Raw genomic sequence first — 24868 nt, forward strand, 5'->3', positions numbered from 1 at the left:
GGACTGGGGGTTCGAACCTGGCCCAGACCTGCCAAACAACAAAAATAGCTGGTGTTGTGGCAGGTGCCGGTAGTCCCAGCTACTTGGAAGGATAAGGCAAGAAAATGGCTTAAGCCTAAGAGTTTGAGTTTGCCATGAGCTGTGACGCCATGGCACTCAGTACCGAGGGTGACACAGTGAGACTCTGTCTCAAAATGGAAAACAGTATTTCTTAGAATAAGACAGACCATAGGTCAGTATATTAGGGGACTTTTGATTCAGTGATGCAAACAGGCTGGAGGCAGTGGCTCACGTCTGTAACCCCAACACTGGGAGGCGAAGGCGGGCTGATCGCCTGAGCTCACAAGTTTGAGACCAGCCTGAGCTAGAGTGAGACCCTGTCTCTAAAAAAAATAGCCAGGCGTTGTGGCAAGTGCCTGTAGTCCCAGCCACTTGGGAGGCTGAGGCAAGACAATCACTTGAGCCCAAGAGTCTGAAGTTGCTGTGAGCTGTGATGTCATGACACTGTACAGGGGGCAACAAAGTGGAACTTTGTCTCAAAAAAAAAAAAATGATGGAAACAGACTGAAAAAAAAAAAAAATACTAACTTACATAATTGAAAACTCCAGAAATCAATTCAGGTATAGCTGGGTCTGCTGCTTTCTTGATTGTCATCAGTCTCTGTAATTCTTACACAATTCTTAACAATCCTGTCCTCGGTATATTGTATCTTGGGATAGCGTATCTTTTGCAGATACGACTCTTGATCCCTTGGTTAAGGTAGCTTCTGCCAGGTTTTTCCACTGCAAAGTTACTGTTTTTCGTTGTATTTCAAATTTTGAGGGTATTCACATAGGTTTCTCCTAAAATTCTGATCACTGGCTTTAGCATTCATTAGCAGATCTTGCCTGAAAAAGATATTTGTGTTATGTTTGCTTAATGATAATACTGTACATTTATTACTTGGAATTTTCCTATAGGAGGAAAGCTGTCCCTTCTCCCTTTTACTTATTCAGTTATTTGTATCAGCACAGACTTGATGTTTACTTTGTTCTGTGAGTTACAATACTCATTGCACATTTTCTTGCAAAATTCCAGCTTTAGCTGTAGGAAACTTCTTTAGGTTGGATTGTGTCCTTTTGAAAGTGGCATTCTTTTTCAAGTACGTATTTTCTGACACCACGGGATATTTTTGGCCTATCTTATACATTCCCTGCCCTAGTGCTGGAATTGACTGCTTCTCCAACCGTTTCTTTTTATGGGAGAATGATACTTAGAAACCCAGGTCAGTAGGTGTGCTCAGTGCTATTAGAGTTGGTCTTAGCCTCTCTCAGTAGATACAGGTAAGAAAATATGTGTATGTCTATTAATCTGTATGTACAGATATACCTGTATTTGCATATTTATAGCTAGTCGTGAGGACAGTATATATATTCATGTGTGTATGTGTGTTCATAGCGACTTTGAATTCCTATCCCTGTTATTCTACTTTCTTTCACCAATACTGAGAAACCTGGCTCACATTATCCACAATACAGTTACTTGTTTAATCCCAGTACATATATGTACATAAAGTCATTACAGAGTGCTAAACCATAGCCCCACCAGAAACAGAGGTACTAACTAAATATAGCATTTGTGTCTTTCTTTAGCTTTGTGGTATACAAACATTGTTTCCTAATATTTTCTTGCATTTTCTTGATCTCCTTCAGCATGGTTATATTACACATTTATAATAGAGTCTCTTAGAAGGTGGAGGGTTTCTTTTGTTTATATGTGAAATTTTGTCTTTCTTTTGTAAAAGCTCTTGATGGGCTTTTCTCTTGTTCATTTTTATTATGTTGGATTTTTTTAAATTTTTGTATCTGGAGTGTTAGGATTTTATCTTTCTGGAGGTTGTTCACGTCATCTTGCGGCCCCTCACGTGCCAGCCCCCTCTTCTGTCTCCCTTACAGTTCTCCTCAGTCTGCCTTTGCTCACCACTCAGCTTATGGCTGGCTGAGGGCAGGGCAGTGGAGTTTGGTGGGGTTTTTTCTCTTACTCAGTTACTTTTCAGTTCTAAAATTCTCAAAGTGATGCTGAAGACATATTTTTACATAGAATTTATTTTTCACCTCTTATATTTTCTTTATTTGGGGAGGGCATTGGAGGTATAGAAAGATCTGCTGCTGCTGTTCTCCTGGGCTACTTGCAAATCCTTGGTACTAAACAGTGGGACTCCCCTGGAGGATCTGAAAAACTGAAGCTTTATGAAACTGAGTGCCCCAGATCTGCTGCTCTGTTAATGTCTCCCTAGCAATGGTGCTGACAACTCACAGAACTCAGTTGTTGCTTAGATACATCATCTTCCATAACCACCGATTATCAGTAGGGATTTAAATTTAGCCTCTAAATTGCCAACCTGATAGTGAGAGCACCAGCAAAATCATCCTATATGTATCAGCAAATTACTGAAAAACTATCTCTGGAACATTTGATGCTTTTTTCCTTTTAGTACTAGAAGATATCCTTTTGTTTTCTGGTTTCCATTGTCTTCTGCAGAAACTCTTTGTCATCCTTATCTGGGTCTTCTGTACAGGGTGTTTTTTCTCAGACTGCCTTTAAGGTTTTCTCTTTATTGGTTTAAGCAGTTTGTGATGTACCTTAGCATGTTTTTCTTCATGATCCTTATGCTTGGGTTTTATTGATATTGTTGGGTCTATTGGCTACTAGGAACTTGTTTCACATGGTTCTTCCCTAATTTCCCACCCCACCCCCTTTCTCCAGGACTTCAGTCACATCCCACATTAGCCACTTGATGTTGTCTCATGATTCTCTGGTGCTTTTGTTCTTCTATTTTTTAAAGTCTGTTCTGGTATGTAGTAGCTACTTGGAAATCCTTTGTTCTTGTTCTTGGTTTTAAGTTTTTGTTAGGCAGCATCAGAACGGCCTTTATATGATTTTTATCATCTACTGAGGCATTACCTTCCTAATTACTCTCTGTGATGCCCTATGTATTTACAGGTTTTTCCATTTTGGTTTGTGGGAACTGGAACTTACCCCAGCCAGGTGTGAACTCTTAGGTTCATTTCCCTGTACATATTTTGGCACCCTGTAAATGTGTATGAGAGACTCAAGGGGCCCCCACGAATCTCCCAAACACGTTCTGTATGCAGCTCTCTTCTGTCCAATACTGTGCCTGCCGCCTCTACCTGTCTGGCTGCCCCAACTCTGGGTTGCCTTTCCCCCACCCATTGTTTGGAAACAGCAGTCAGTGAGCAGTCCTAGGGCTCACCTTGTTTCCTTTTCTCAGGGATCCTTGCATTGCCTATGACATGACGGCTATTGTTTCATACATTTTGTTCAATTTTTTACTTTAAGGCAAGACATGAATCCAGTATCTATTACTTCTTCATGGGTGGAAGTATGTTTGTTATCTTATGTTAATTGTGAATTTGTGTTGATTGGGTTTTGTTTACCCATCGAGATTGTGTCTTCAACCCTTCAGGGAATACAGGCAAAGCATTTGGCCATTTCCTTACCTCTACTATTTAACCTAATGTCTGTCTAGATTGAGATGTCCTAGAAGAGGAGTGATTTTTCCTTGCTGCCTGTTACCAATTAGAAACATAACACAAATGAGGCAAAAACTAGCCCGGCCTAAAGTGAGCTCTTGTGTGTGTCAGTGTAGGTACAAAGGGGAAACCCATACCAGTTACTTAGAGATCTCTTATCCAGACCCAAGATGCAGAAGTGAAAATCATTAGGAGAGAATGTGCCACAGGCTATATACCCCTATCAGCATTCTTTAGAGAACTATGGTCTTCCAAAAATTCAAACTTGAGGAAAATATGCTTTGTCTTGTTAAGAACATGTGTTTGATAGAGATTGTGTGGGAAAATGGAGAGAAGTTTCCCCACCCTGACCTTGCCCCCTCTAGCAATCCTACTTCAAAGAGAATGCTGGAAAGAAGGGATGTGATGAAATGAGTCCCAGGTGCTGACCAGAACATGCAGGCCAGCAGTAGAAAGGGTAGTTTAAGCCAAAGGGGACCTGGATGTGTGGAGGGGGAGTGATGGCTGCAGAGACATGCTGGTTCTCCCATACTGGTGATTGGCTGTCACCCAGTGTGGGATTCATGATGCATCGGTCCTAGGGCTGCACTGACTCCCATTCTTTCCCCAGCTAGCCATGCATTCTGATATGGCACAGTTTCAGGCCACTGGGCCTGTGCTCTGTGTAGAGTCCCTTTGTACAATTCTTTCCCATCCAGCCACAACACTGCTTAAGGCTGCATTTTATCCAAAATTTTTGTCTCCTCACACTGCAGCTGAGGCAAGTTTCCCTCGTTCCATATGTTCCTGTATCATGACACTGATGTTATTATTGGTAATTTTTGGAGGTCACCCATTCCAGTCAAGAACAGGGCTTGTTTACCTAGCACCATCTTGTACATAGGAAGAAATCAGTGCTTGCTGAATGAAGTGGGAAGGCCAGGCTCCTTGATGAGGTATAATTTTCTAGGGTTCAAGAAAGAGGGGTTGGCTCGGCGCCTATAGCTCAACCGGCTAAGTCGCCAGCCACGTACACCTAAGGTGGCAGGTTCGAATCCCCAGCCTGGACCCGCCAAACAACAATGACGGCTGCAACCAAAAAATAGCCGGGCGTTGTGGCGGGCGCCTGTGGTCCCAGCTACTTGGGAGGCAGAGGCAGGAGACTCGCTTGAGCCCAGGAGTTGGAGGTTGCTGTGAGCTGTAATGCCAAGGCACTCTACCCAGGGGGACAGCTTGAGGCTCCGTCTCAAAAAAAAAAAAAAAAGAAAGAGGGGTTAATCAGGTCGAGAGAATATGTTCCCTCTCCTGCCATCTCACCCAAACCCCTCAGTCTGAGGACATGGTGCCCCAGGTCATAGGCATGCTGGCTCTGAATGCCCTCTCAGCTTGTGTTCAAAAGAACAGATGAACAACCACCTTGCTGTCAGCAGCTACCCCTTCTCTGATCTTACAGCAGGTGGCAGCAGCCTCTTAGCCATAAACTATTCCCTTCCATTCCTGTTCATGCAAGGGGAGCTGGCCATTAGCAATACTGTGTGCCCACTGCTGCACAGTACATGAAGCTTTCACCCCTGGGAGACAGCTGTAGCCACTGCAGGAAGATGGTGGTTTTCCCTTTCCAAGAGCAATGATGTATATTCCTTAGGTAAATGCATTTTACTCAGTTCCTGAGAGTTCTTGAGACAAGATGTTACAAGCAGGGTAAAATCCAGCCAGTAGCCAGGAGAACCCTCCTGGGACCCCACCCAGGCTTCCCCAGCTGATCTCATGTCACTCCATAAACCTAGCTCTTTTGTCATCACTTTATGTAAACTGTCACAAGACTCTTCCCCCAATCAGTTCTCCTTTGGTTGCCAGGTGACCATGCCCCAAGGCAACTTTGTCTTTGTACTTACAAGCCCTTTGCCTCAAAGCATTGAGGGTTAGGACTCTGAGGCTCTCACTCTCCTGTAGGCCTCTCCTCACCTCTCTCCACCCAGCCCATCTGCAGCCCTTCAAGAGCCCAATCCCCCTCATTTCCCCCCACCCCATGCAACCCTTCCCTTTTATCCTCCCCTCTGGGGCATGACTGGCCACTCGTCTTGCAGGCCTCAACATTCTAGTTCCTTATACATGGAGGTCTTATTGCTATGGGTCTGCCCATGGGCTCCTCCTGGGCCTACACCTGGGTGGAGAGGTATATGCGGAACTGGAGGCAGGCGTGGCCACACCTAAGCCACTAAGAGGAGGGGGGAGATGCTGAGGTCAGACTGCGGTGTTAATGGAGAAGGCTCTGCCTAGTTCAAAGATTGCTCAGTGAACATTTCAAGAAGCTGCTCCCAGAGCCCAAGTGTGCTGGGGGTGGGGAGTCCGAAGACCTCCACGCTGTGTCCCCAGGGTCTACCCAGGTGCTGCCCCGCCCAGCTACCGTTGGGTCTGCCTATCCCGGCGTCCACCTCCTCCCGCCCTCCCCCGCCCCCCCGCGGCACTGCGGCAAACTCAGTCCTCCGCAGAGCGCACTGCGGTAGGACTCGGCTGGCTCGGCTCGTCTGTGCGCCATGGCCCTGGGCCTGCGTGACCTCCAGCGGCGCGGCCTCTGGCTGCTCCTGGGTGAGTAGGGGTCCCCACTGAACCCTCAATCCCCACCGCGGCTCCTGCCCGGAGTCCTCGAAGGGAGGGCTGGGAAAGGCGGGCTCCTTGCGCTCACCGGCCCGCTGCCCTTGAACGCTAGCAGCCGCATTGCGGCGCGGGGTTGCCAGCGAGGAGGGGTCCTCACGGCAGCTGAACGGGCAAACATTGGGGGCCGGGGCACCGGGAAGGAGGTCCTGTGATGTAGAAGAGGCAGGGGTCCGCGTTGGGCTTTGCCAGCTGCCGAAGAAATAGACAGCGTTGAGGACGTCAGGAGAGCCCGGCATTCTGAAAGGCGCCGGGTCCCCTGCTCGCCGCACCTCTGCGGCGGCTGGGAGGAGCGGCTATTACCGCTGGCCGCGGGCTTCCTTAGGCTGTCTTAATAGCAAAGCCAGAAACAGGCACCTTGCAGATTAAGTGTAGCGTTCCAGAATCAGAAATTAGTTAAAATTTGAAAGCTGGCTCTTTGCCCCCTGCAGCGTTGCTTGTTTGTAAACGATGTCCTTTGCAGAAATGAAGCCAGCTGTCTTCCTGTACGGGGATATGTCCACAGCTTTTTTGTTCATTTGTTTGCTTGCTTGTTAACTTGCCCCTTCTGGCTAACAGAAATTTAAAGAGGGACGGGCGCCTTTGGTGGGCGGGGAGAACATGCTTGGCCTTCTGCTTTGAGAGATGATAAACAACCTAGGACAGGCAGGAACCTGTAGCAGACTTAGCAAGAAAGCGTCCTCTTCCGTCCCTTGTCTGTGATATTTTCATAAATTTGCAAAGTTGAGACTGTTTCTAAATTCTAAGCTATTGGATTGATTTCATGAATTTAGCTACCTTTTAATGGAAACTAAACAGGGTACGTGAGTGGGAGAACCATGCCCTGGAAGGCCCCTGCAGTGATTTCTGGGATTGTGGCCTTTCACCAAGATGGAGATGGTCAGAGGCACCTGGTGCACAGGCCTCGCTGGGTGCTGGCAATGGTGACAGGATGACCACCAGCGCTGTTTTTGTATCATGCAGCTTATGGCAAAGTGGCTGCTGGGGGTTACCAAAGTCTATAGGGGTTACCCAGACAGAGGGGCTGAGGGCTTTCTAGGAGCTTTGAGGTTTCTGGCCCTTATTTGTAAACCTCTCTCAGAAGCGTCAGATCTGCATAAAAGCCTCAGTTTCAACAGAATATAATCTGAAAACACATCTTACCACCATTGGCTAAACTTACATGAAAAGCAAAATCTTATAGTAATTTTATTCTCTTCTGTTATGTTAGGATCCACGTGGCTTGACGTAGACTTTGCTGTTCTCATTTCCTAAGAAACAAACATTTCTCAGGTAGCAAGGCAGAGTGCTGGGTTGTGTAATTTTTTTTTAAATAGATAAATAAATAAATGTTCTTTACCAGTATCCAGAGGCGGCACTAAAGCTTATATGTAAATGAACCACTATGTTGAGATCACAGATAAAGACCTTCCTTGTTTACCAAGAAAACAATTCATGTTCTGCTGAAAGTCCAAAGTCATTCAATCTTAACATTATTCTGAGTGGTCTGGCTAATGTTATATCTTGGGAGAACAAACACAACTTTATTAGGTTATCAGTAAATTAATGTCACTGGAGCTCAGCAGTAATTAGTGGAATTACCAACCACATGGTCTTTCCTTCCCAAGCTGTAGCATGAGCCAGATCTCCTTGGTGACGAAGATTTTGCTACCCACAATGGCAATGTGGATTTTTTTTTTAAGTGTGGTAGTCCATAGGTTTAAGAATTTATCTTTGGGCTTGGCACTCGTAGCTCAGTGAGTAGGGCGCTGGCCACATACACCGAAGCTGGTGGGTTCGAGCCTGGCCTGGGCCTGCTAAACAACAGTGACAATCCAACCAAAAAAAAAAAAAATAGCCAGGCTTGTGGGCGCCTCTAGTCCCAGCTACTTTGGAGGCTGAGGCAAGAGGATCGCTTAAGCCCAAGAGTTTGAGGTTGCTGTGAGCTGTGACGCTACGGCACTCTACCGAGAGCAACAAGTAAGGCTCGGCCTCAAAAAAAAAAAAAAAAAAACTTTATCATTGGCAATTTTACAATCAAGATATTTTTCCTGTGAAGTTATTAAAATCTCAGTATAATATTCTTTTCTCTCTGTGAGCCCTGTGCGGTCTTCCCTTTATAGAAGACTCTGATGACCACATGCATTTTAAAAGTTTTATGTATAGCCACTGAAAGATTTTCCATCTGTCAGAAGAGAAGGCCATTTCCAGATGAGCTGGGGTTATTTATGCTGAGCACATTGCAGTCTCCTGCATTTCCCAGCCGGTCCTCACTGGGGCGTGCTGGCTGGTGCTGTCTGTCATGAGCGCCTCAGTCGTCACTGCAGGGAAACACATGCCTTCCTTGGCTGTCGTGCTGGCAGCTTTGGGGATTTTCTTAAATGGCCGCAGTATTTATTAAAATATATGACTTTATATCAATACAAGTATAACTGGAAATGACTGAGACAACACAGGAAATGCAAGGTATGTGACTGCTCCAGATTGTCACGTGCCTTTAAATCCTGGAGTCCAAATCTGAAGGAGTCTTACTTGCTAATCAACTCAGTGTGTTTGTTTACCCTCTCTGTGTGTCTAGCTACAGGAAGAAATGTTTGGATTTTTGTCTTCCTTCCACAGGCACATGCCTGTCAGTGTGCGTGTTGTCAATCCGAGGCCAGAGCCGTTAAGAAACATTTATACCCACAATGGAAATAGCGTTCAGAGCATGACAAGGAAATGTTTTAGGTGGAATCCTCACTTGCAGCGAATAGCTGCTTAGAAAAGTTGTTCCTAACTCCCCCACAGAATGACCCAATTTCATAGCTTCTAATCAGTGAAAACTGGCATCCGGCAGAGTATGTGTGATGTGAGCACAATGTGTAGGGTGGGTTCCAGTGACAGTGCTGAACACCCTCTTTCAGGCCCAGCATCTCTTTCCTGAAGGTCCACATGGCATGATGGGCTGTCCCCACAGTGGGCCCTGACATAGGCCTGGCCATCAGGATTGTCCTGAGGAGGAGAAGGGTAAACAGTTTTCTACTGGAGCTATGGGGAAAAACTGAGTGAGGGCTGCCCGAGTCTGTTTGCCAGCCAGGAAACAGGGTCTCCTGGCACCTTTCAAGCCCCTAGATTGAGCCTGTGGGGTGCTCTTGTCAATCATGTGAGCCCATCACCTATGCTGTTTGAGCTGGGTATCTACTGCCTTCCGGTACAGTGCCTAGTGGAAGTAAGGCTCAGGGGGCTCTAATAAGGGCACCCCTGGAATTCCGCCCAGACCCTGTCTCTCCACTAGGGACTCCAGGAGACCTCCTAAAGGTGGAGACACTGCCCCTAAGAAGATAGTGGAAGCCAGAAAAGGGTGACCAAGGCTACAGGACCCCAATGGCCCTAGCCCATACAAGGGACCCATGTGCCCATGGCCACCACACTGCAGATTCTATGTGGCAACAGAAGAAGCAAAGATGACACTGATAGGATTCTGCCCTGCTCCCGTCCACCACGACAAGGCTCCCTCGGCCCACGCTGCCTGTCTACCCCGCAGAGCTGCTGCAGAGATGCCTTGTCACCAACCCTTACCTCCCCAGGGCAGGCCAAGCCCAGGCTGGACAGGGTTGCTAAAGAGGACTCATCTCTCTTCAGCGAGAAGGATTATGTCAATTCAGCTGCCATAGGAGGGAGGGCTCCTGACCTAAACAAGACCTTATTCATTTAGCATAATGGTGTTATTGTTGTTCAAGGAAAAGATTTTTTTTTCCTAAGATGGTTTTATTTCAGTATTTTCTTTAACATCCAGAAGATATGACTTTAATTATTGCTCAAACCACAAATTCTAAGTGACTTTGTCATAGCAGGGTCCATGGAGCCCACCGGCAAGACACAGCCGGGGTGCGGTACCCACAGGCCTGGGCAATAAGCTAGCCTTACTTTATCCTCACTAGATCTCACAGTGATGCCTTATGTTTTGCTACAAGATTGCCTCTTTTCCTCCCTGTGCAGTTTCCATGGTGGATTCTCTGGGACCAGAACCCTGGCCATCCTTATGCCCCACCCATGTCTTCTCTAGAGTCCATAGCCCACCAGGGTCAGCCCACCCCACCCCCTACCCAGTTGGCCACCTGGCCTTTCTGAAAACTGCCCTCCTGTCCCACCTGCCATTCCTGAGGGAAATGGCCCTTCTGTGCCCCCGCATGCCCCATCAGGATCCTCATCACACCACATTGGCCTCCCCCCATATGCCTTCTTGGCCCCAGTGCCTCAACCCTGGTCAGCACCTCTGGAGCTTGCTGAGAGATTTTTGAAACTAAGGGAGCCAGCGGCCCATAGCCTGGGTCTGGCTCGCTCACATGGACCAGGCACAGCTGACCTGGGCAGCACTGACTGCTCCCCAAGCCCATGTACCCCTGAATGAAGCTTAGAAAGGGTTGTCCTGAGCAACTTCCACCCAGGAGGATAAAGCCAGCAATTTGCCCAAGCAAGAAATTTTTTGCAGAACAATGCCTGGCATGTTGTACTCTTGTCTGGCCAGTTATCACTGGAATAAAAGCAGCTCACGTGTCATGTAGCAAAGCCCACATCTTGGTGGGGAGAAGTCTAGAAAGCATACTCCCTTCAAAAGACATGTGGTGATCGCCGCCCAGAGTGGCTCTCACTGCATAGGCCTTACCACCTCTAGAGGAGACATTTGTCAGAGGGGAGGTGGGGAGATGCACTTGTTCTTCTGGAAACTTCTGCCACATCACAGGGGTGGTCCTACAGGGTTGTGCCTAGGAGGATCGAAAGCCGCAATGCTGCTGAGCAGCTTCCAATATAGGGCATCCTGCATAGCACAGGGTCGCCTGAGCAGAATGGCCAGCCCCAGATGCCCACAGTGCTGAGGCGGGATGTCCCCAGATGCCCTCAGGGGGACAGGCATTTCCCCCACCCCCACCCCCCACACACACACACAGAGGCGGAACAGCCCTTTCCCCCTCTACACACACACACACACAGGATGGCCAGCCTGAAATGCCCACAGTGCTGAGGCGGGACAGCCCTCTCTGTACACACTGCATGTGGCAGTGCCATTCATGCAGAAGGGAGCAAACAGACCACGGGCAGAGCCTGAGACAGGAGCGTGGGAACCATGCTTAAGGACATGCAAGGACAGCCCTGCAAAGGGCCTCATTTCTTGGAGATTTCTGGAAGGATTTTTGACTGAGGCATGGTAGGAAAGAGGACTCTGAACCAAGACTTGTGCCAGAGAAGGGACCACTCCCCTGAGCATTCAGATCTCACTCCAATGGCAGTGGGGAAGCCTTGAAGAAGATCAAGGGGATGATAAGATAGGACATACGGTTTAAGAGAGCCTGGGCTGTGGGCTCTAGTGTGGGCTGGAGATGCTGGGGTGGAGCGGCCTGCCCTGGGCTGGGGAAGGGTTCCAGGTGTGGGAAGTGAGGCAGCTGGGGCAGCTAGAGAAGCCAGGAGGAGGGGAGGACAAGTAGGAGTGGGAGATGGTCACAGCAGGGCTGCAGGAACATAGGAGCCCAGGCAACCTGGAATTTCAGATAAGCAGCGAATGGCTTAGTATAAGCATGCCTCATGCAACATTTGGGATATACTTATACCAAAAAAATTGTTTCTCTGAGATGCGTATGTAACAGGGCAGCCTGTGATTTTATTTGCTGCGTCTGGCAGCCCTAACCACAGCAGCTCAGGGGGTTAGGTGTTCCCTGTGGACATTCAGGAGATGGTGGGCAGGTGTCTGTACAGATCTAGCATTCAGAAGAGAGGTGTGGCTAAGACAGGCATTTCAGGTGACACCAGCATCCAGACAATGTCAAGAAGGGGCAGCTAGTGAGAGTAGTTGGAAACCGGCTTGGGCTCTCTGTGGGGAGCAGAGGAGGACAGAGAAGATGGGCCCCAGGCACCAGTGGGCACCTTGACCTGGCAGGTGGGAGAGGCCGGCAGGTGGCAGGGTCATGTGTGGAAGAGGTGGCAGCAAATGCAACCTGGTGAGGCAGAGACGAGATGAAAGCAAGTCCATTGAGGTTTGCTCTGCTTGCTGCCTTGTGGTTTACAATATGCAAACCTTTGCTTCATCTGGGATTGATCATGATTTTTTAGCATTTTTTAAGTCATTTGCTAAGTATCTTTTGGGATTTTTAATGGTAATTGCTCTGAATTTATTAACTGGTCAGGGAGGATTAAATAAAGACCCAGAAATAGCAGTCTGTTTCTCTGGCCTCATGTCTTCATCCGGGCCTTCCACAGGGGTCTCCTCCCGCAGATCATTTGCTCAGCATCTAGGAGTCTGGTGGGCTTTGACTGCTACCATGAGTAGGGTATTTAGTCCCCAGTTTAACTTTAGTGGCTATTGCTGGACTGTCTTGTGTATTTGCTTTGTGACTATCATCTCCCCGTGCTCCTTCTGATTCTGGCAGGGCTTGTTTCTTGTTCTCCCACCCGCGTTCTTCAGACAGGTCTTCAGATCATCTCTAACCAAGGGTAACTTGCCACTTCCACTCTATTTTACTTTTTTCTACAATTTCACAGTGCTGGAGAGCAGCTCGCTGCCAAGGAGGGGAGTGACAGCAGAGGCCCTCCTGGGTGGCAGACTGATGGCCGTAAGCTGCCCCTTGAACAACATGGAGCTGAGGCACCTACCTCCTGTGCAATTGAAAAGCTGTGTATAACTTTTGAGATTTCCCTAAAACTAATGGCTAGTTGCCTCTGATGACCAGAAGACTTACCAACAACATAATGTGGATTAATAGCCAGGCAAGGCGACTCACACTGTAATCCAGCACTCTGAGAGCCTGAGGCAGGTGGATTGCTTGAGCTCAGGAATTCAAAACCAGCCTAGGCAAGGGCAAGACCCTATCTCTACTAAAAATAGAAAAACTAGCCGGGCATTGTGGGCACCTGTAGTCCCAGCTATTCAGGAGACTGAGGCAGGAGGATCACTTGAGCCCAGGAGTTTGAGGTTGCTGTGAGCTGTGACGCATGGCATTCTACCCAGGGTGTCAGAGTAAGACTGTCTCAAACAAATAAAAATTAAAAAATAAACAGTGGATTAACACATTTTTTCTTGTTTTGTTTTGTTTTTTAGAGACAGAGTCTCACTTTATTGCCCTCAGTAGAGTGCTGTGGCATCACAGCTCACAGCAACCTTCAACTCCTGGTCTTAGGCGATTCTCTTGCCTCAGCCTTCCAAGTAGCTGGGACTATAGGCGTCCGCCACAACACCCAACTATGACACATGTTTTATACGTTGTATATATTATATATACTGTATTCATACAATAAAGTAAGCTAGAGAAAAGATAATATTCAGAAAATCCTAAGGAAGAGAAAACATTCTTTAAGTGGAAGTGGGTCATTATAAAGAATTGTCAAAAGATGGGTTGGTGTTGCTGTCTCAGGGATGGCGGAAGTGAAGAAAATCCAGAGGTAAGTGGGCCTATGTGGCTCAAACCCATGCTGTTCAAGGGTCAAGTGCTCTGCCATAAGCCTTCCAGCTTTCTCCTTTGGGGCCAGAAGCTTTCTTAGTTTGAGGGGGTAGCAAGCAGGAGAGGGATGGGAATTCATCTTTGTTTTTTGTTCTTCTGAGACAGAGCCTAAAGCTGTCACCCTGGGTAGAGTGCTGTGGCATCATAGCTCACAGCAACCTCCAACTCCTGGGCTCAAGCGATTCTCCTGCCTCTACCTCCCAAGTAGCTGGGACTACAGGCGCCCATCACAATGCCTGGCTATTTTTTGGTCAGAGCCATCATTGTTGTTTGGTGGGCCCGGACTGGATTCAAACCTGCCAGCTCAGGTGTATGTGGCTGGCGCTTTAGCCGCTTGAGCCACAGGCGCCAAGCCTGGAATGCAACCTTCATCAGGCTAAGGAAGACTCGTTTGAAAATCACGCCTAGCAGCTTGCTGAGTTGTGTGTTCCCTCTGTGGTTGGGAAGCTGCTGGCACTGATAGAGAAGAGCTGTGCTGTGCCAGGAAGCGTCCGTGTTTCTGGGGTGAGTGGGGTGCTCCTCAAGTCCCTGGGTGGCCTGGCAGCAGACTCGGGAGCCTGCTCATGAGTGTTTGGAGTTTTGCTTCATTATTCTTAGGTGAGATTGCTCCATACTTTCTTTTGCGGGTTTTATTTCCAGCATTGCATTTTCTTCTCAAGAGAAATGTGTGCTGTTTATCTGAGCTGGGACAGTCTAGAATGGGTGCTGGGAGTGAGCAGTTCCTCCGGTCTAAAGGGTCTTAACTTCATCTGCAGAATGATGGTGGCCAGGTCCTTTGGGGCCATGAATATAACTGGCAACCTTTTCGGTCTCTTTCACAGTTGAGCTGTTTCGTATTTTCTTACGAATGCATCTTCTTTACCCGTCATGTTCTATTGACACTTACCTTATTTTTCTAGTTCTTTTGCATTTGTGGATGGTTGCCCTTTTTGTGAATTGGCGTTTTCATGTTGTTTCTTGATTAGAATGGACAGTGATTAACCTCTATAATTAGACTCCTTCCCTCCCAGCACCAACCCAGTTCTTGAGTTTACTTACTCTGCTTTTATCCTTAAATGCCTGATCCATTTGTTCTTGTCCTTCCCAGTGTAGGAATGAAACGTGCTTGTCAGTCCTCTTTCTGGCATCTTGGCTGCATCCCCTGAGTTTTTGTCTGTCTTGTGCCCATTGTTGATATTTTCTGGATTTTCTGTGTCTGTGGTTTCTATTTCCTCTTTGATATGTGAATTTCTTGGAAGTGAGGTTTTATAAATCCCAGTGGCTCAGGCTTTTTGGTTTCTCTCCCAATTGCTAGTTTTATTGTACTGTGGCCAGGAAACAGATCGTGGACCACAGCCACTACTTAGCATGTGTTGTGGGTCCCTTCCTGGTCTTATAAAAGTTTCCTCTTATAAATGTCCCATAAATCCATGGGAAGAGTGTGGAATTTTTATGTGTCACTTATAGTCAGCATATTAAGTTATAATATGTTGTCCTCTATACCCCTATTTATTTTAGTCTTCCAGATCTGTGAAAATTACATTAAAAGCTCACACTGCTTTTGTGATTCTGTCAGTTTTCCCTGTGGTTATATTCCTGGATGCTCTGCCAGATGATCTTTTTTTTGAGACTGGGTCTCGCTCTGTTATCTATCTGTGCTAGAGTACAGTGACGTCATCATAGCTCACAGCAGCCTCAAACTCCAGGGCTCAAGGGATCCTCCTGTCTCAGCCTCCCAAGTAGCTGGGAATGCTGGTGCCCCCATTGCATCTAGCTAGTGTTTCCATTTTTAATAGAGATGAGTCTCACTCTTGCTCAGTCTGGTCTCAAACTCCTGGGCTCGAGCCATCCACATGCCTTGGCCTACAAGAGTGCTAGGATTATAGGTGTGAGCCACTGCACCCAGCTGACTTCTTAGGGCTTAACCTTCTCTGTCTCATTCATTGCTTTTTAATTGTATTTTTAGCTCTGGTAAAGTACACACAACATGAAATTTACCTTCCTAACCATTTTTAAGGATACAGTTCAGTGGCATTAATACACTCACATTGATATACGATATCCCTCTCCAGGACTCTTGTTGTCTTGCAAAACTGAAACTAACCCTTCATTCCTCACTCCCCACCAGGCTCTGACACCCACCATCCTACTTTCTGTCTCTGATTTCGACCACTGCAGGGACCTCATGTAGGTGGAATCATACAGCATTTGTCCTTTTATAACTAGCTTCTTTAATTTCCTTAAGGTTCATCCATGTTGTAGCGTGTGTCAGAATTTCTTTCTTTTTGAAGGACAAATACTCCGTTTGTGAGCACACACCACCTTTGTCTGTCTGTGATGCTGCCGTGACGTGAGTACACAGATCTCTTTGCTTTCTCTTCTTCTAGATATACACCCCAAAGTGCAACTGCTGAATCAGACAGTAATTCTATGCTTCACTTTTTGAGGAACCAAATACCGTTTACTGTAATGGCTGCCCCACTTTACATCCTGCGAACCCTGCGCAGGGTTCAGATTTCTGTACATCCAGGTGTGGTGACACTTCAGTCATGCTGCAGACGCCTAAGTCCACAGTGGGGAGGCCAACCCAGGGGAGCTGAGCAGGAAAAAACAGAAGAGAAGTTTCTCTACATCCTTGCTAGAACTTTTTATTTCCTGAGGGGTTTTTGTGGGGTTTTGTTTATTTGTTTTGATAGTAGCCATCCTAAAAAGTGTAAGGGGCCATTCATTATGTTGTATTAGAATTTTGGTGGGTGGTGGTCCTGAGCATGACCCAAGCCAGGGAAGAGGATGGAGCAGGTGGTGGGGGCCCCTATGCACAGAGAGTCTGTGACAGGGTGGCAGGAGTTAGGAGGCAAGGGCAGAAGCTGCTACACTGATGCCAGTGTGTGGACACCAAGGATGTAGGGGAGGGCCACCAAGCTGTGTGCAAGCCCCGCACGTCCAACACAGATCAGGCACCTCACAGGACAGCAGCACCTCTGGGGACAGTAGGCTGGAATGTCATCCTTGTCCTGGTCTGCAGGCTGGCTGGGAGGATCAAAATCAGACAGAAAGAGCATTGGCGTGGTGAAGGACTCACTGGGCCCGCAGCTGTGTGAGCAGGAAGTGAACAGCCCGGGCCCAGGAGGGCTACCCCTTCCCTTACTCCCCTTCCACTGGCTGTTCAGAGCTTGAGAAGCTGCAATGAGAGTGGGGACAGAGAATGTCTGAGGTCAGGGTCAGCAGCCCTTCTGGAGAGGCCTGTGGACAGAGAGGGGCCAGAGTGAGAGAAAGTTCAGAAGGACCACAGTGGGGAGACATCCAGTGTGCAGAGGACACTGGGCCATCGTTGACACCTCACTCATTGACTGTGGTACCTGAACAGACCAGGTGGCCACACAGGAGCACAGGGATGAATCGTGGTGGCCAAAGGGGCCCTGCTCTGGAGACCTTGACACTGGGGAGGCAGAATTGGGCTATTCACGGTTGGGAGCTCCAGGTTCCTCCTCTACCCTGCCCGCACCGTGCTGAGTGGTTCATCGTCTGGAAGGGGCATCTCCAGACTCCTTCTGTCCTGCCCTGCCCTGCCAGGACCATGGATGCGGGTGGGACCTGGGCAGCGCATCTTCTGGAAGTGCTGAGGACCTGATCTAGAGCCTGATCTGGAACCCACGCTGCTTTCTATCCATCTGTACCCACTCTGCTCCCGGAAAGAATTTATGGTGGCTTTCGGTAGGGCCACGTGCGTCAAAGGTGCCAAACTGTGACGCTACATCAAGGGCACTGAGAGGAGACAACAAATGCTTATCCAAAACCATCTAGGAGAGCCAGGCTGAGGAAGGGTAAAGGTCGTCAGGCCAAAACCCTCTGAGCTTCCAGAGTGGAGCAGAGGGCAAGGTTGAGAACCCCTCTGGCACAAGCCCAGGCCCTGAGACCCTGAGCTCGGCCATGCAAAGGGCCCCTCCTCACTGGGCGGACGCCAGGTTCCTTCCAGTTTGTTGTTCTTGGTTCTTGTTTTCTCTTTTCAGAGTGGGTAGCCTATTCAGAGCAAGGCATGTGGCTCTTGGGGACATGGCTCCCGAGTGGGTGTCACTGGGGAATCCTGGAAGTGGTGGTTCCCACCCTGTTGGCCTCTGCTGGGCAAGCAGGAAATGACTGGAGGCGACAGCAAGGAGCCGTAGGCCCAAAGTCTTCCCAGTGACTGCCAGAGAAGAGCCACCGGAATAAGAGACAGTGTTTTACAGATTATATGTTAGGGTTTTAACCTGTGGCACACTCAGAAGGGCACAAGGCAGAAAGTGAAGAGCACATGTAATCACACCGCTGAGAGAACCCGCTCTCTCCCTTTATGATTTTAAATATCCCACTGACCTAGACTAAAACCAAATAAAGGTTCTGACATATGTATACGCCCAGAACACCCGCACCACACCCAAGTAAATGAACATGAGTACTTATCACCTCCAAGCATCCTCTGCCCTTGGTTGTGTCCCTGCTGGCCCCTCCCACTGCTTCTCCCCTACCCCTTACTGGCCACCAGGCCACAGTTCCAAGGGTCTGGGCTTGAATGTCCCATGAGTTGCTAAAACCCCACAGGGGCAGGCTGCTTATTGTGAGTGGCTGGGTCCATGAAAGCTTCCTTTGGAAGTCCATCTTTTTGTCCTGGGAGGTCCCCAATTCATAGGTAAAGAAACTGCTGCTCCAGAAGTGGAGAAACTCCTCTGGTCGGGGTAGCTCCTCCGGGCTTTGAGCGAGGCTGGCACAGCAACAGAGGTTCTGTTCTAGTCTGCAACCCCATGGTGCAGGGTGAGCAGGCTGCTCTGATGGTGACAGTTCCAACTGCCCACCACCCTGGCCTGGAAGAAGACAGTGGGCAGGTATGAGGTCCTGTCTGCGAACATAAAATGTGTATCAGCAGGATTAGTCTTTCCTGCCCAACTATAGGCACAACCCAACACACCTACCAGCTGGCTGGCACCTCTGTGCCCATCTCTTTAGATAATTCAAGTCCCTGGCGGGCAATATCCTGGGTCCCCTTGGGGGACTTGGCAGCCCTGCGGACGCAGCCCCTGTTTTTAGCCTCTGAAGGAAGGAGGCTTGTGCTGGAGGACCACCCCAACCCCTGCCTCTCATTTCAGGGTAAGTTTCCTGCTGGGGGGAGAACGGCCCTTTCTCTGAGCTCCCTCCTCTCCCACAACAGTGAATTCCTAAATTATACACAACTCCAGGGAAGCTCCTATCTTAACACGCCTGAGGGACGAAGGCTGCCTCAGCACACAGCTCTTTAAAGACATGAGTTATGAATGATTACAATTATATCACACAGGAATGAGACCCATTTGGACCAAACGGCTGCCAAGTTTTTAAATTTGGCAACTCTATTCAGTTTTGAAACGGTGATGTTTCCTTTCTCTCCAATGAAAGAAATATGTGGCTTACTTAAGAAAAATGACATGTTCTCCTATATCTAAAAGTGAACCTGGTTTCCAGGTTCCTCTGAACAGCTGCCCTGGCCTCAGCCCAGCTGTAGGGAAGAAAGAGCAGGGGATGGGTTGGGCTGGGCACGGCAGGTTCTGCCCTTGGTAGGCAGGAGATGGCTCAAAGACAGGACCATCTGTCTGGCGAGGTGGCCTGGCTATAGGACAGGACAGCCACTGAGGGCCAGGCAGGTGTGGGGACAGGCAGCTATTCACAGCCTAGAGGGCAGCAGGAGATTGAGTGGAATGTGTCAGGGAGGCCTGCCATAACTGGGAGAATTATGGCCTGGGGTCTTCCTCCATGGAGCACATCCCAACAGGGTGGAGGGGACAGTATCATTCTTTGCAGCCCCCAGCACTCCCCTTGACTGTTAGGGATGCCCACCAGAGGAGGCAGCTGGGGCTCTTTGGGGACTGGCTCTGCAGCTCCTGCTTCCCCAACTCTCCTGGGGCCTTGAGAGCCGCCCAGGTGCTTGTACCAGAGGCCTACACTGCTCACAGCTGGCTTCTGTTGTGTGCAGCCAAGGCTGGGCACAGAGAGGCACGTTCAGCTCTGTGACTCTTACAGTGTGGGAGGGGCCTCCAGTGAAACCAGCCTGCCCAGGGCAGTTAGACAGCCGGGGGGACCCTGCTTCGCTCCCCTGCAGAACATCCACCCATCAGGTTGGGTACAGCTTGCTCATTTGTTGGCTCCTGTGAGAAACGTTTATGTGCAGAGCAACTCAGTGCCAGGGTGGACACACGCATGAGTCAGGAAGGAGTGGGAGGCGAGTGGGCAGCACCGAGGTTCTGAGAAAAGAAAGCAGCATCTACCTGCCCAGGGGAGGGTCTGTGGAGGGGCCTGAGAGGCTTCCCTTAGGTGGGGACAGCCAGAGGCCTCTTGGAGGAGGGCAGGTCAGATTGGGGCCTGGGGTTTACTAGGGAATGGCATCCAGGTAGGGAGCAGTGAGAGACAGACAGACAGATGGCCCTCCAGCTAGCTGGACAGGAGGCTTGGAATTCCTCCTATGAGCTAAGTTCATGTCTGAGTCTCCAGCCACCTGCCCCTTCTTAAGAGCCCAGAGTGCCTTGGGACACTGCTTTTGCCTATGTGCCATCCTGGCCCAGGTCCCCAGAGGCACAGGCCTTGGCCAGGGTTGGGTCCCTAGAGCTGCCCAGGCAGAGCACACATGGGGCTGACTTGAGGGGGCGCTGCCCGTGCTACTGGCGTTATGCACGTGGCCATGTGTCCAGCTGGGCTCCTGGCCCTCTGTGGACGCCTTAAGCCGCCATCAGTCTGTCTGTCCCTTCTGTCTAAGTCAGCTAGTTGGCTGTTGCCTAAACCCAGGAACCATTTTCTGCCTGTTCTCTCCTAGGTCCACACAGCTGGCTCTTTGTGTCACCTCTGCCCCATCTAGGGCTTTAGATTTCCTGTTCACCACTCTCAGGCTTGTGGCTGGGGGCTGGGCCAGTGGCGGGGTCTGCAGTTTGTGAGGTCGTCCATCCTGTCTCCAGCCAGTGGGCCTCTGGAGCAGCGCTACAGGCCACGCCCCTCGCCCTATCACCCACCGCCTCTCTAAGACCACTTGCTTGGTCCCCTTCTCTCCCACCCCCTCCCTAGGTCTGCCTGAGGCTTGAGCATGGACCCAGTAGGCACAGGGCCTCCGGAGGTGAGGCCTGGGTTCAGCTCACACCACACCATGCCCCACCGTAGGACTTTGGGCTTGTTCCTGAACTCTGAAGCCTCAATGCCCCTGGTGAATTGATGATCACAGTGAGACCCACCTTTGAGGTAGCTGTGTGTGAGGAGCTATGGGTGTGCCTGGCACATCAAGGGGCTTGATTCCAATTCCTCTGCATTTTACTCTGGAATACCAGGGATCACTCAGGTTCACATCCCTCCCTGGACCATATTCCGAAATTGGGACTTAAGAACCCCTACCCATCTGCCTACCCAAAGCTGCTGGCCTCTCCCTGAGGGGCCACTCTGCCACTGCCCCGGTGGGCTCCCTGGGCCCAAGGGCTGCAAGAGGCAGCTTGGTGTCCATACTCAGGAAACCGAGGGTCAGCCCCCCCCCACCCCTAGCATTTGGTAAGGACCAACAGGGAGCCCGGGAATTCGCAGTGTAGCCCTGGCCTCTCAGATGCCTCCAGCAGGTAGGAAAGGCTGGGCTGGCAGAGGCACTCCATGGGCAGAGGAGGCTGCTGGCGTAGCCTGAGGGGAAAGGGAAGCACAGGGAGGGCAAAGGTGGCCTGAACAAGGAATACACAGACACCCCGGCTGTCCCACCTGCCCCATCCCTCCACGTGTGCTATGGGAGGGGAGCAGATTCTGGTTTCACGCAGTGCTGCTCCACTGTCGCTATTGCTCTTACACCTGTGTCAGGAAGGAACATGTTTCAGTTTGTCCGCTTGGTTTATAGCCAGCAAATAACAAAATACAGAGAGGTGCCAGCAGCTCCGGGGCTGGGTGGCCTGGCCCCCAGGTACACACTGAGGCAGGTCAGCCACAAGCTTGGAGGCTGCAGACCTGGGTTCACTCCCAGCAGTTCTTGTTGCCTTGGTCTCCACACCTGTGAAGTGATGTGTCGGGAGAACCACAGCAGGGGTTGATGTGAGGATGGATGAGATCATTCAAGAGCCAGTGCCTAGTGCCTTGTTACCTGCAATGAGAAGTCCTCTGGCCCTGCAGGGAGTGGTGAGGACACTGCCTGTGCCTTTGAAGACAAGGGGGGTCTTTGTGGGGACACAGAGTGATGATGATGGAAGAATCTGGTCAGAACCGCTCTGCAGGGACCACTCAGACACCTGTCCTAGTGGTGCTCCTGAGGTGGGAACAGGGGTGGGGGCCTTGGGGCTGGTGGTCACAGTCTTGGCATCTCTGTTGCAGCCCATCACATCTTCCTGGTCACCGCCTGCAAGGAAGCCCAGTCCGGTGTCCTCATGCAGGAGATTTGCCTCTCCCGGTTCAAGGTGAGGATGAACGCCATCGGGGAGAGGCTGTGGTGCCACTGGGGCAAGACTATCAGGTAAGTCCCTTCCCCTGGGACACCCCTGGGGCAGGAGCCTGGCCCACAGGGACATCCCGTGGTCAGGTCAAGGCTGTCCCTACCACCCCACCCATACCTCCCACTAAGGCTTCCGATAGCTGTGCCCTTTCCCTGCTTGGCCTGGCCATCCTGCCAGAAGGTTCTTCTTACCCTGGGGGACTCTCTCATTGCCCCCTCGGCCTCTTGGGCCCTAGACACCCCTCAGCAGGCGTGGGGTCCTCCTCTGTTTTCTGGAGCAGAGATGAGAACATGGCATGTCCAGTCTTTGTCTCTACCTCTGTGTGCCAGAGTGGGGGGGCATCCCAGGGACCCCATATTAAGAAACTGGGTCAGCAATGCCCCTCAGGAGTGGGGAATCCTGGGGGCTGGGCTGGGAGGGTGTTGCAGAGGGAAAGTCTAGTCAAGGTCACACACAAAGCGCACTTGGCTTTGCTGTCTTCCACAGGTCCTAAGCACATCGCACAGACCCTGTGGGATTCAGCTCCCTACTTGGGGCTCATGGGCCCTCCCTGTGGGGTGCAGCCCAGGGTGGGGTGGGGCGCGCCAGGGCCAGCCCTTCCATCCACAGGTCCATGAGGCGAGGCACTATGACGGCCCAGCCCTAGGGTGTCCTCTTGTCTCACCAGTGGGTGGACATGAGCCCTGTCTTTCTACTCCCAGCAGCCACGTCCTGCAGGCAGAGCTTGGGGCTCCTAAGAGGACACAGCTGACCAGGGAGCCCCCTTCAACCCCACGCCTGGGGTGCCCTCAGCAGGGTCTCCTTAAAGAAGGCCTCTTTAAGGCTTCAGGGTCTTATTTTCCAGGCTGAGAAAGGAATCAGGAGTTAGAATTTGAGGGGTGAGAGCTTGTTACAAATCAGAACAGCCCGTTCTTTAGGCTAATTGGCCTTCTGCCTTGGCTGAGTAATCTGTACTTCAACTGAACTCACATCTGATTATGATCGGGGAAGGCACCACCAGGAGGACCCTGGGAAAGCGCCCTCCACCTGTTTTCCATGGGCAATCACTGATTGGCATGGATAGATTGCCCCAGGAGGCCTGGGGAGGCTGGGGAGGGCAGCTGGCAGCACAGGCCATGTTCCGAAGGAAGTGACGTTATGTCTTGGGGCAAAGAGCACTGGCCCCTATTAGAGCCTTGTGGTGGCAGCACAGCTGGTAACAGGATGGGGAGAATGCTGGGAATTTTATTTAATAAAAAAATCAAAATAATTTGCAGCATTTTTTTTTTTTTTGAGACAGTCTTACTTTGTCGCCCTTGGTAGAGTACCCTGGCATCACAGCTCACAGTAATCTCAAACTCTTGGGCTTAAGCGATTCTCTTGCCTCAGCCTACCAAGGCCCCGCTATTTTTAGAGATGAGGTCTTGCTCTGGCTCAGGCTAGTCTGGAGCTTGTGAGCTCAGACAATCCACCCGTCTAGGTCTCCCAGAATGCTAGGATTATAGGCGTGAGCCACCGTGCCCGGCCAATTTGCAGCATTCTTGAGGCAGAGTTTCTTAGCTACTTAAGGCATGTTAATTGACTAGAGGGGCCTCACATACACACCGTCCAGGGCCATTTTCTCAAGACATTTGAGTGGAAATATCACCCACATCTCCAAAATGCCCCACACTGACACCTAAGGATGGATAACCAGGCACCTGGCTCAGCCAGGGCAACACACAAGCTCACATCACACCATGGTGCTGAAGCTCCAAGCTCTGATGCTCCAAGGTGTGCTCAGAGAACTGCCCTTTCCCCGCCCCCAACCCCCTTTCCTGCCTCTCTCATTGCTTACATTTGGGTCCCACCCATGTCCAGTGGGCAACTCTTCTGGTTAGTTTCTGGGGTTTCCTTCCTATATCTCTTTTGTACAAGGGAGCAGATGTGTACAGTTTTCCTCATATCTTTGTCTGTCTTACATAAAGGACAGTCTACAGATGATATTGTTTACACGCTGGTGGGTTTTCCTTTTCCCTTAACAGTATATGCTGGAAATTGTATTAGAGCATAGAGAGTGTCCTCAGTGGTTTCCACGGCCGTGCAGTGAGCCACTGTGCAGAGGTTTTGGCTGTTTCCTGTGACCCCGTCCTCAACGTGCGGCCAGTGCCAGGAAGGGCAGCCTGGGCACAGGGGCTTGGCAGCGCTGCAGCTGTCTTCAGGGCAGACACTCACAAGGGGAGCTGCTAGGTCAGAAGGTAGGGGCTGTGTCCCCCAGGAGGCTTAACCAGTCCCATTTTACCAGCAGCGCAGATGTCAGAGTCCTTGCTGTATGGTTAGTGAGGGGCGGCATCCCGTGCTCTGTTAACCTGTATTTCTCGCATTACCAGGGAGTCTGGACATCGTTCATGCGTCCACGGGCCTTCTATCTTCTCTTTTTGATTTGTCCTTGTCTTTCCATTTTCTGTCAGGTTTCTGGCCCCTCTTAAGGAGCTCTTTGTATGTGAAATGAGACATTAGACCAGGCCGCCTCAAACTACGGCCCGGGAGCCACATGCGGCCTGCCGAGGACAGTTATCCAGCCAGGTGTTTTTGCCACTGCTGCCTGTCCTGCTTAGCAGCTGACTCGTCCCGGGGCCCACAGTCCGACCCTCCAACTGAGGGACAGTGAACTGGCCCCCTGTTTAAAAAGTTTGAGGATCCCTGTATTAGACCTTTGTCTCTGATATCAGTGAGGTTTTTTCTCCTCGTTTGGTGGTTGTCTTCTGACTTGGGTGTTTCTGTTGCCATGCCTGCAGTCAGACCCACCAAACGTCCCTCCCCTTTGGGTCTGAGTCATGGGAAAGCTGTCCTCCACACCAGGGTTAA

At 50.1% G+C, this 24868-nt stretch overlaps 1 protein-coding gene and 1 non-coding gene across 2 annotated transcripts in view; both read left to right on the forward strand.

The window, feature by feature from the left end:
• Positions 1–5995: 5995 nt before the first annotated feature.
• The window catches only part of RAMP1 (receptor activity modifying protein 1), a 45269-nt gene continuing 26396 nt past the window's right edge, over positions 5996–24868 (forward strand). The window contains exons 1-2 of the mRNA XM_012810414.2: positions 5996–6102; positions 21924–22062. Of these exons, the coding sequence (XP_012665868.1) occupies positions 6051–6102; positions 21924–22062 (191 nt within the window). The 5' untranslated portion in view covers positions 5996–6050. The remainder of the gene's footprint in view (positions 6103–21923; positions 22063–24868) is intronic.
• Positions 16123–16199, forward strand: LOC111727953. Its single transcript, XR_002775374.1, has one exon. It is a non-coding gene; the product is annotated as a small nucleolar RNA SNORD55/SNORD39 (small nucleolar RNA).

This window comes from Otolemur garnettii, unplaced genomic scaffold (genome assembly GCF_000181295.1).
Source record: "Otolemur garnettii isolate 467f Iridium unplaced genomic scaffold, OtoGar3 scaffold00133, whole genome shotgun sequence".
Classification (NCBI taxonomy): domain Eukaryota; kingdom Metazoa; phylum Chordata; class Mammalia; order Primates; family Galagidae; genus Otolemur; species Otolemur garnettii.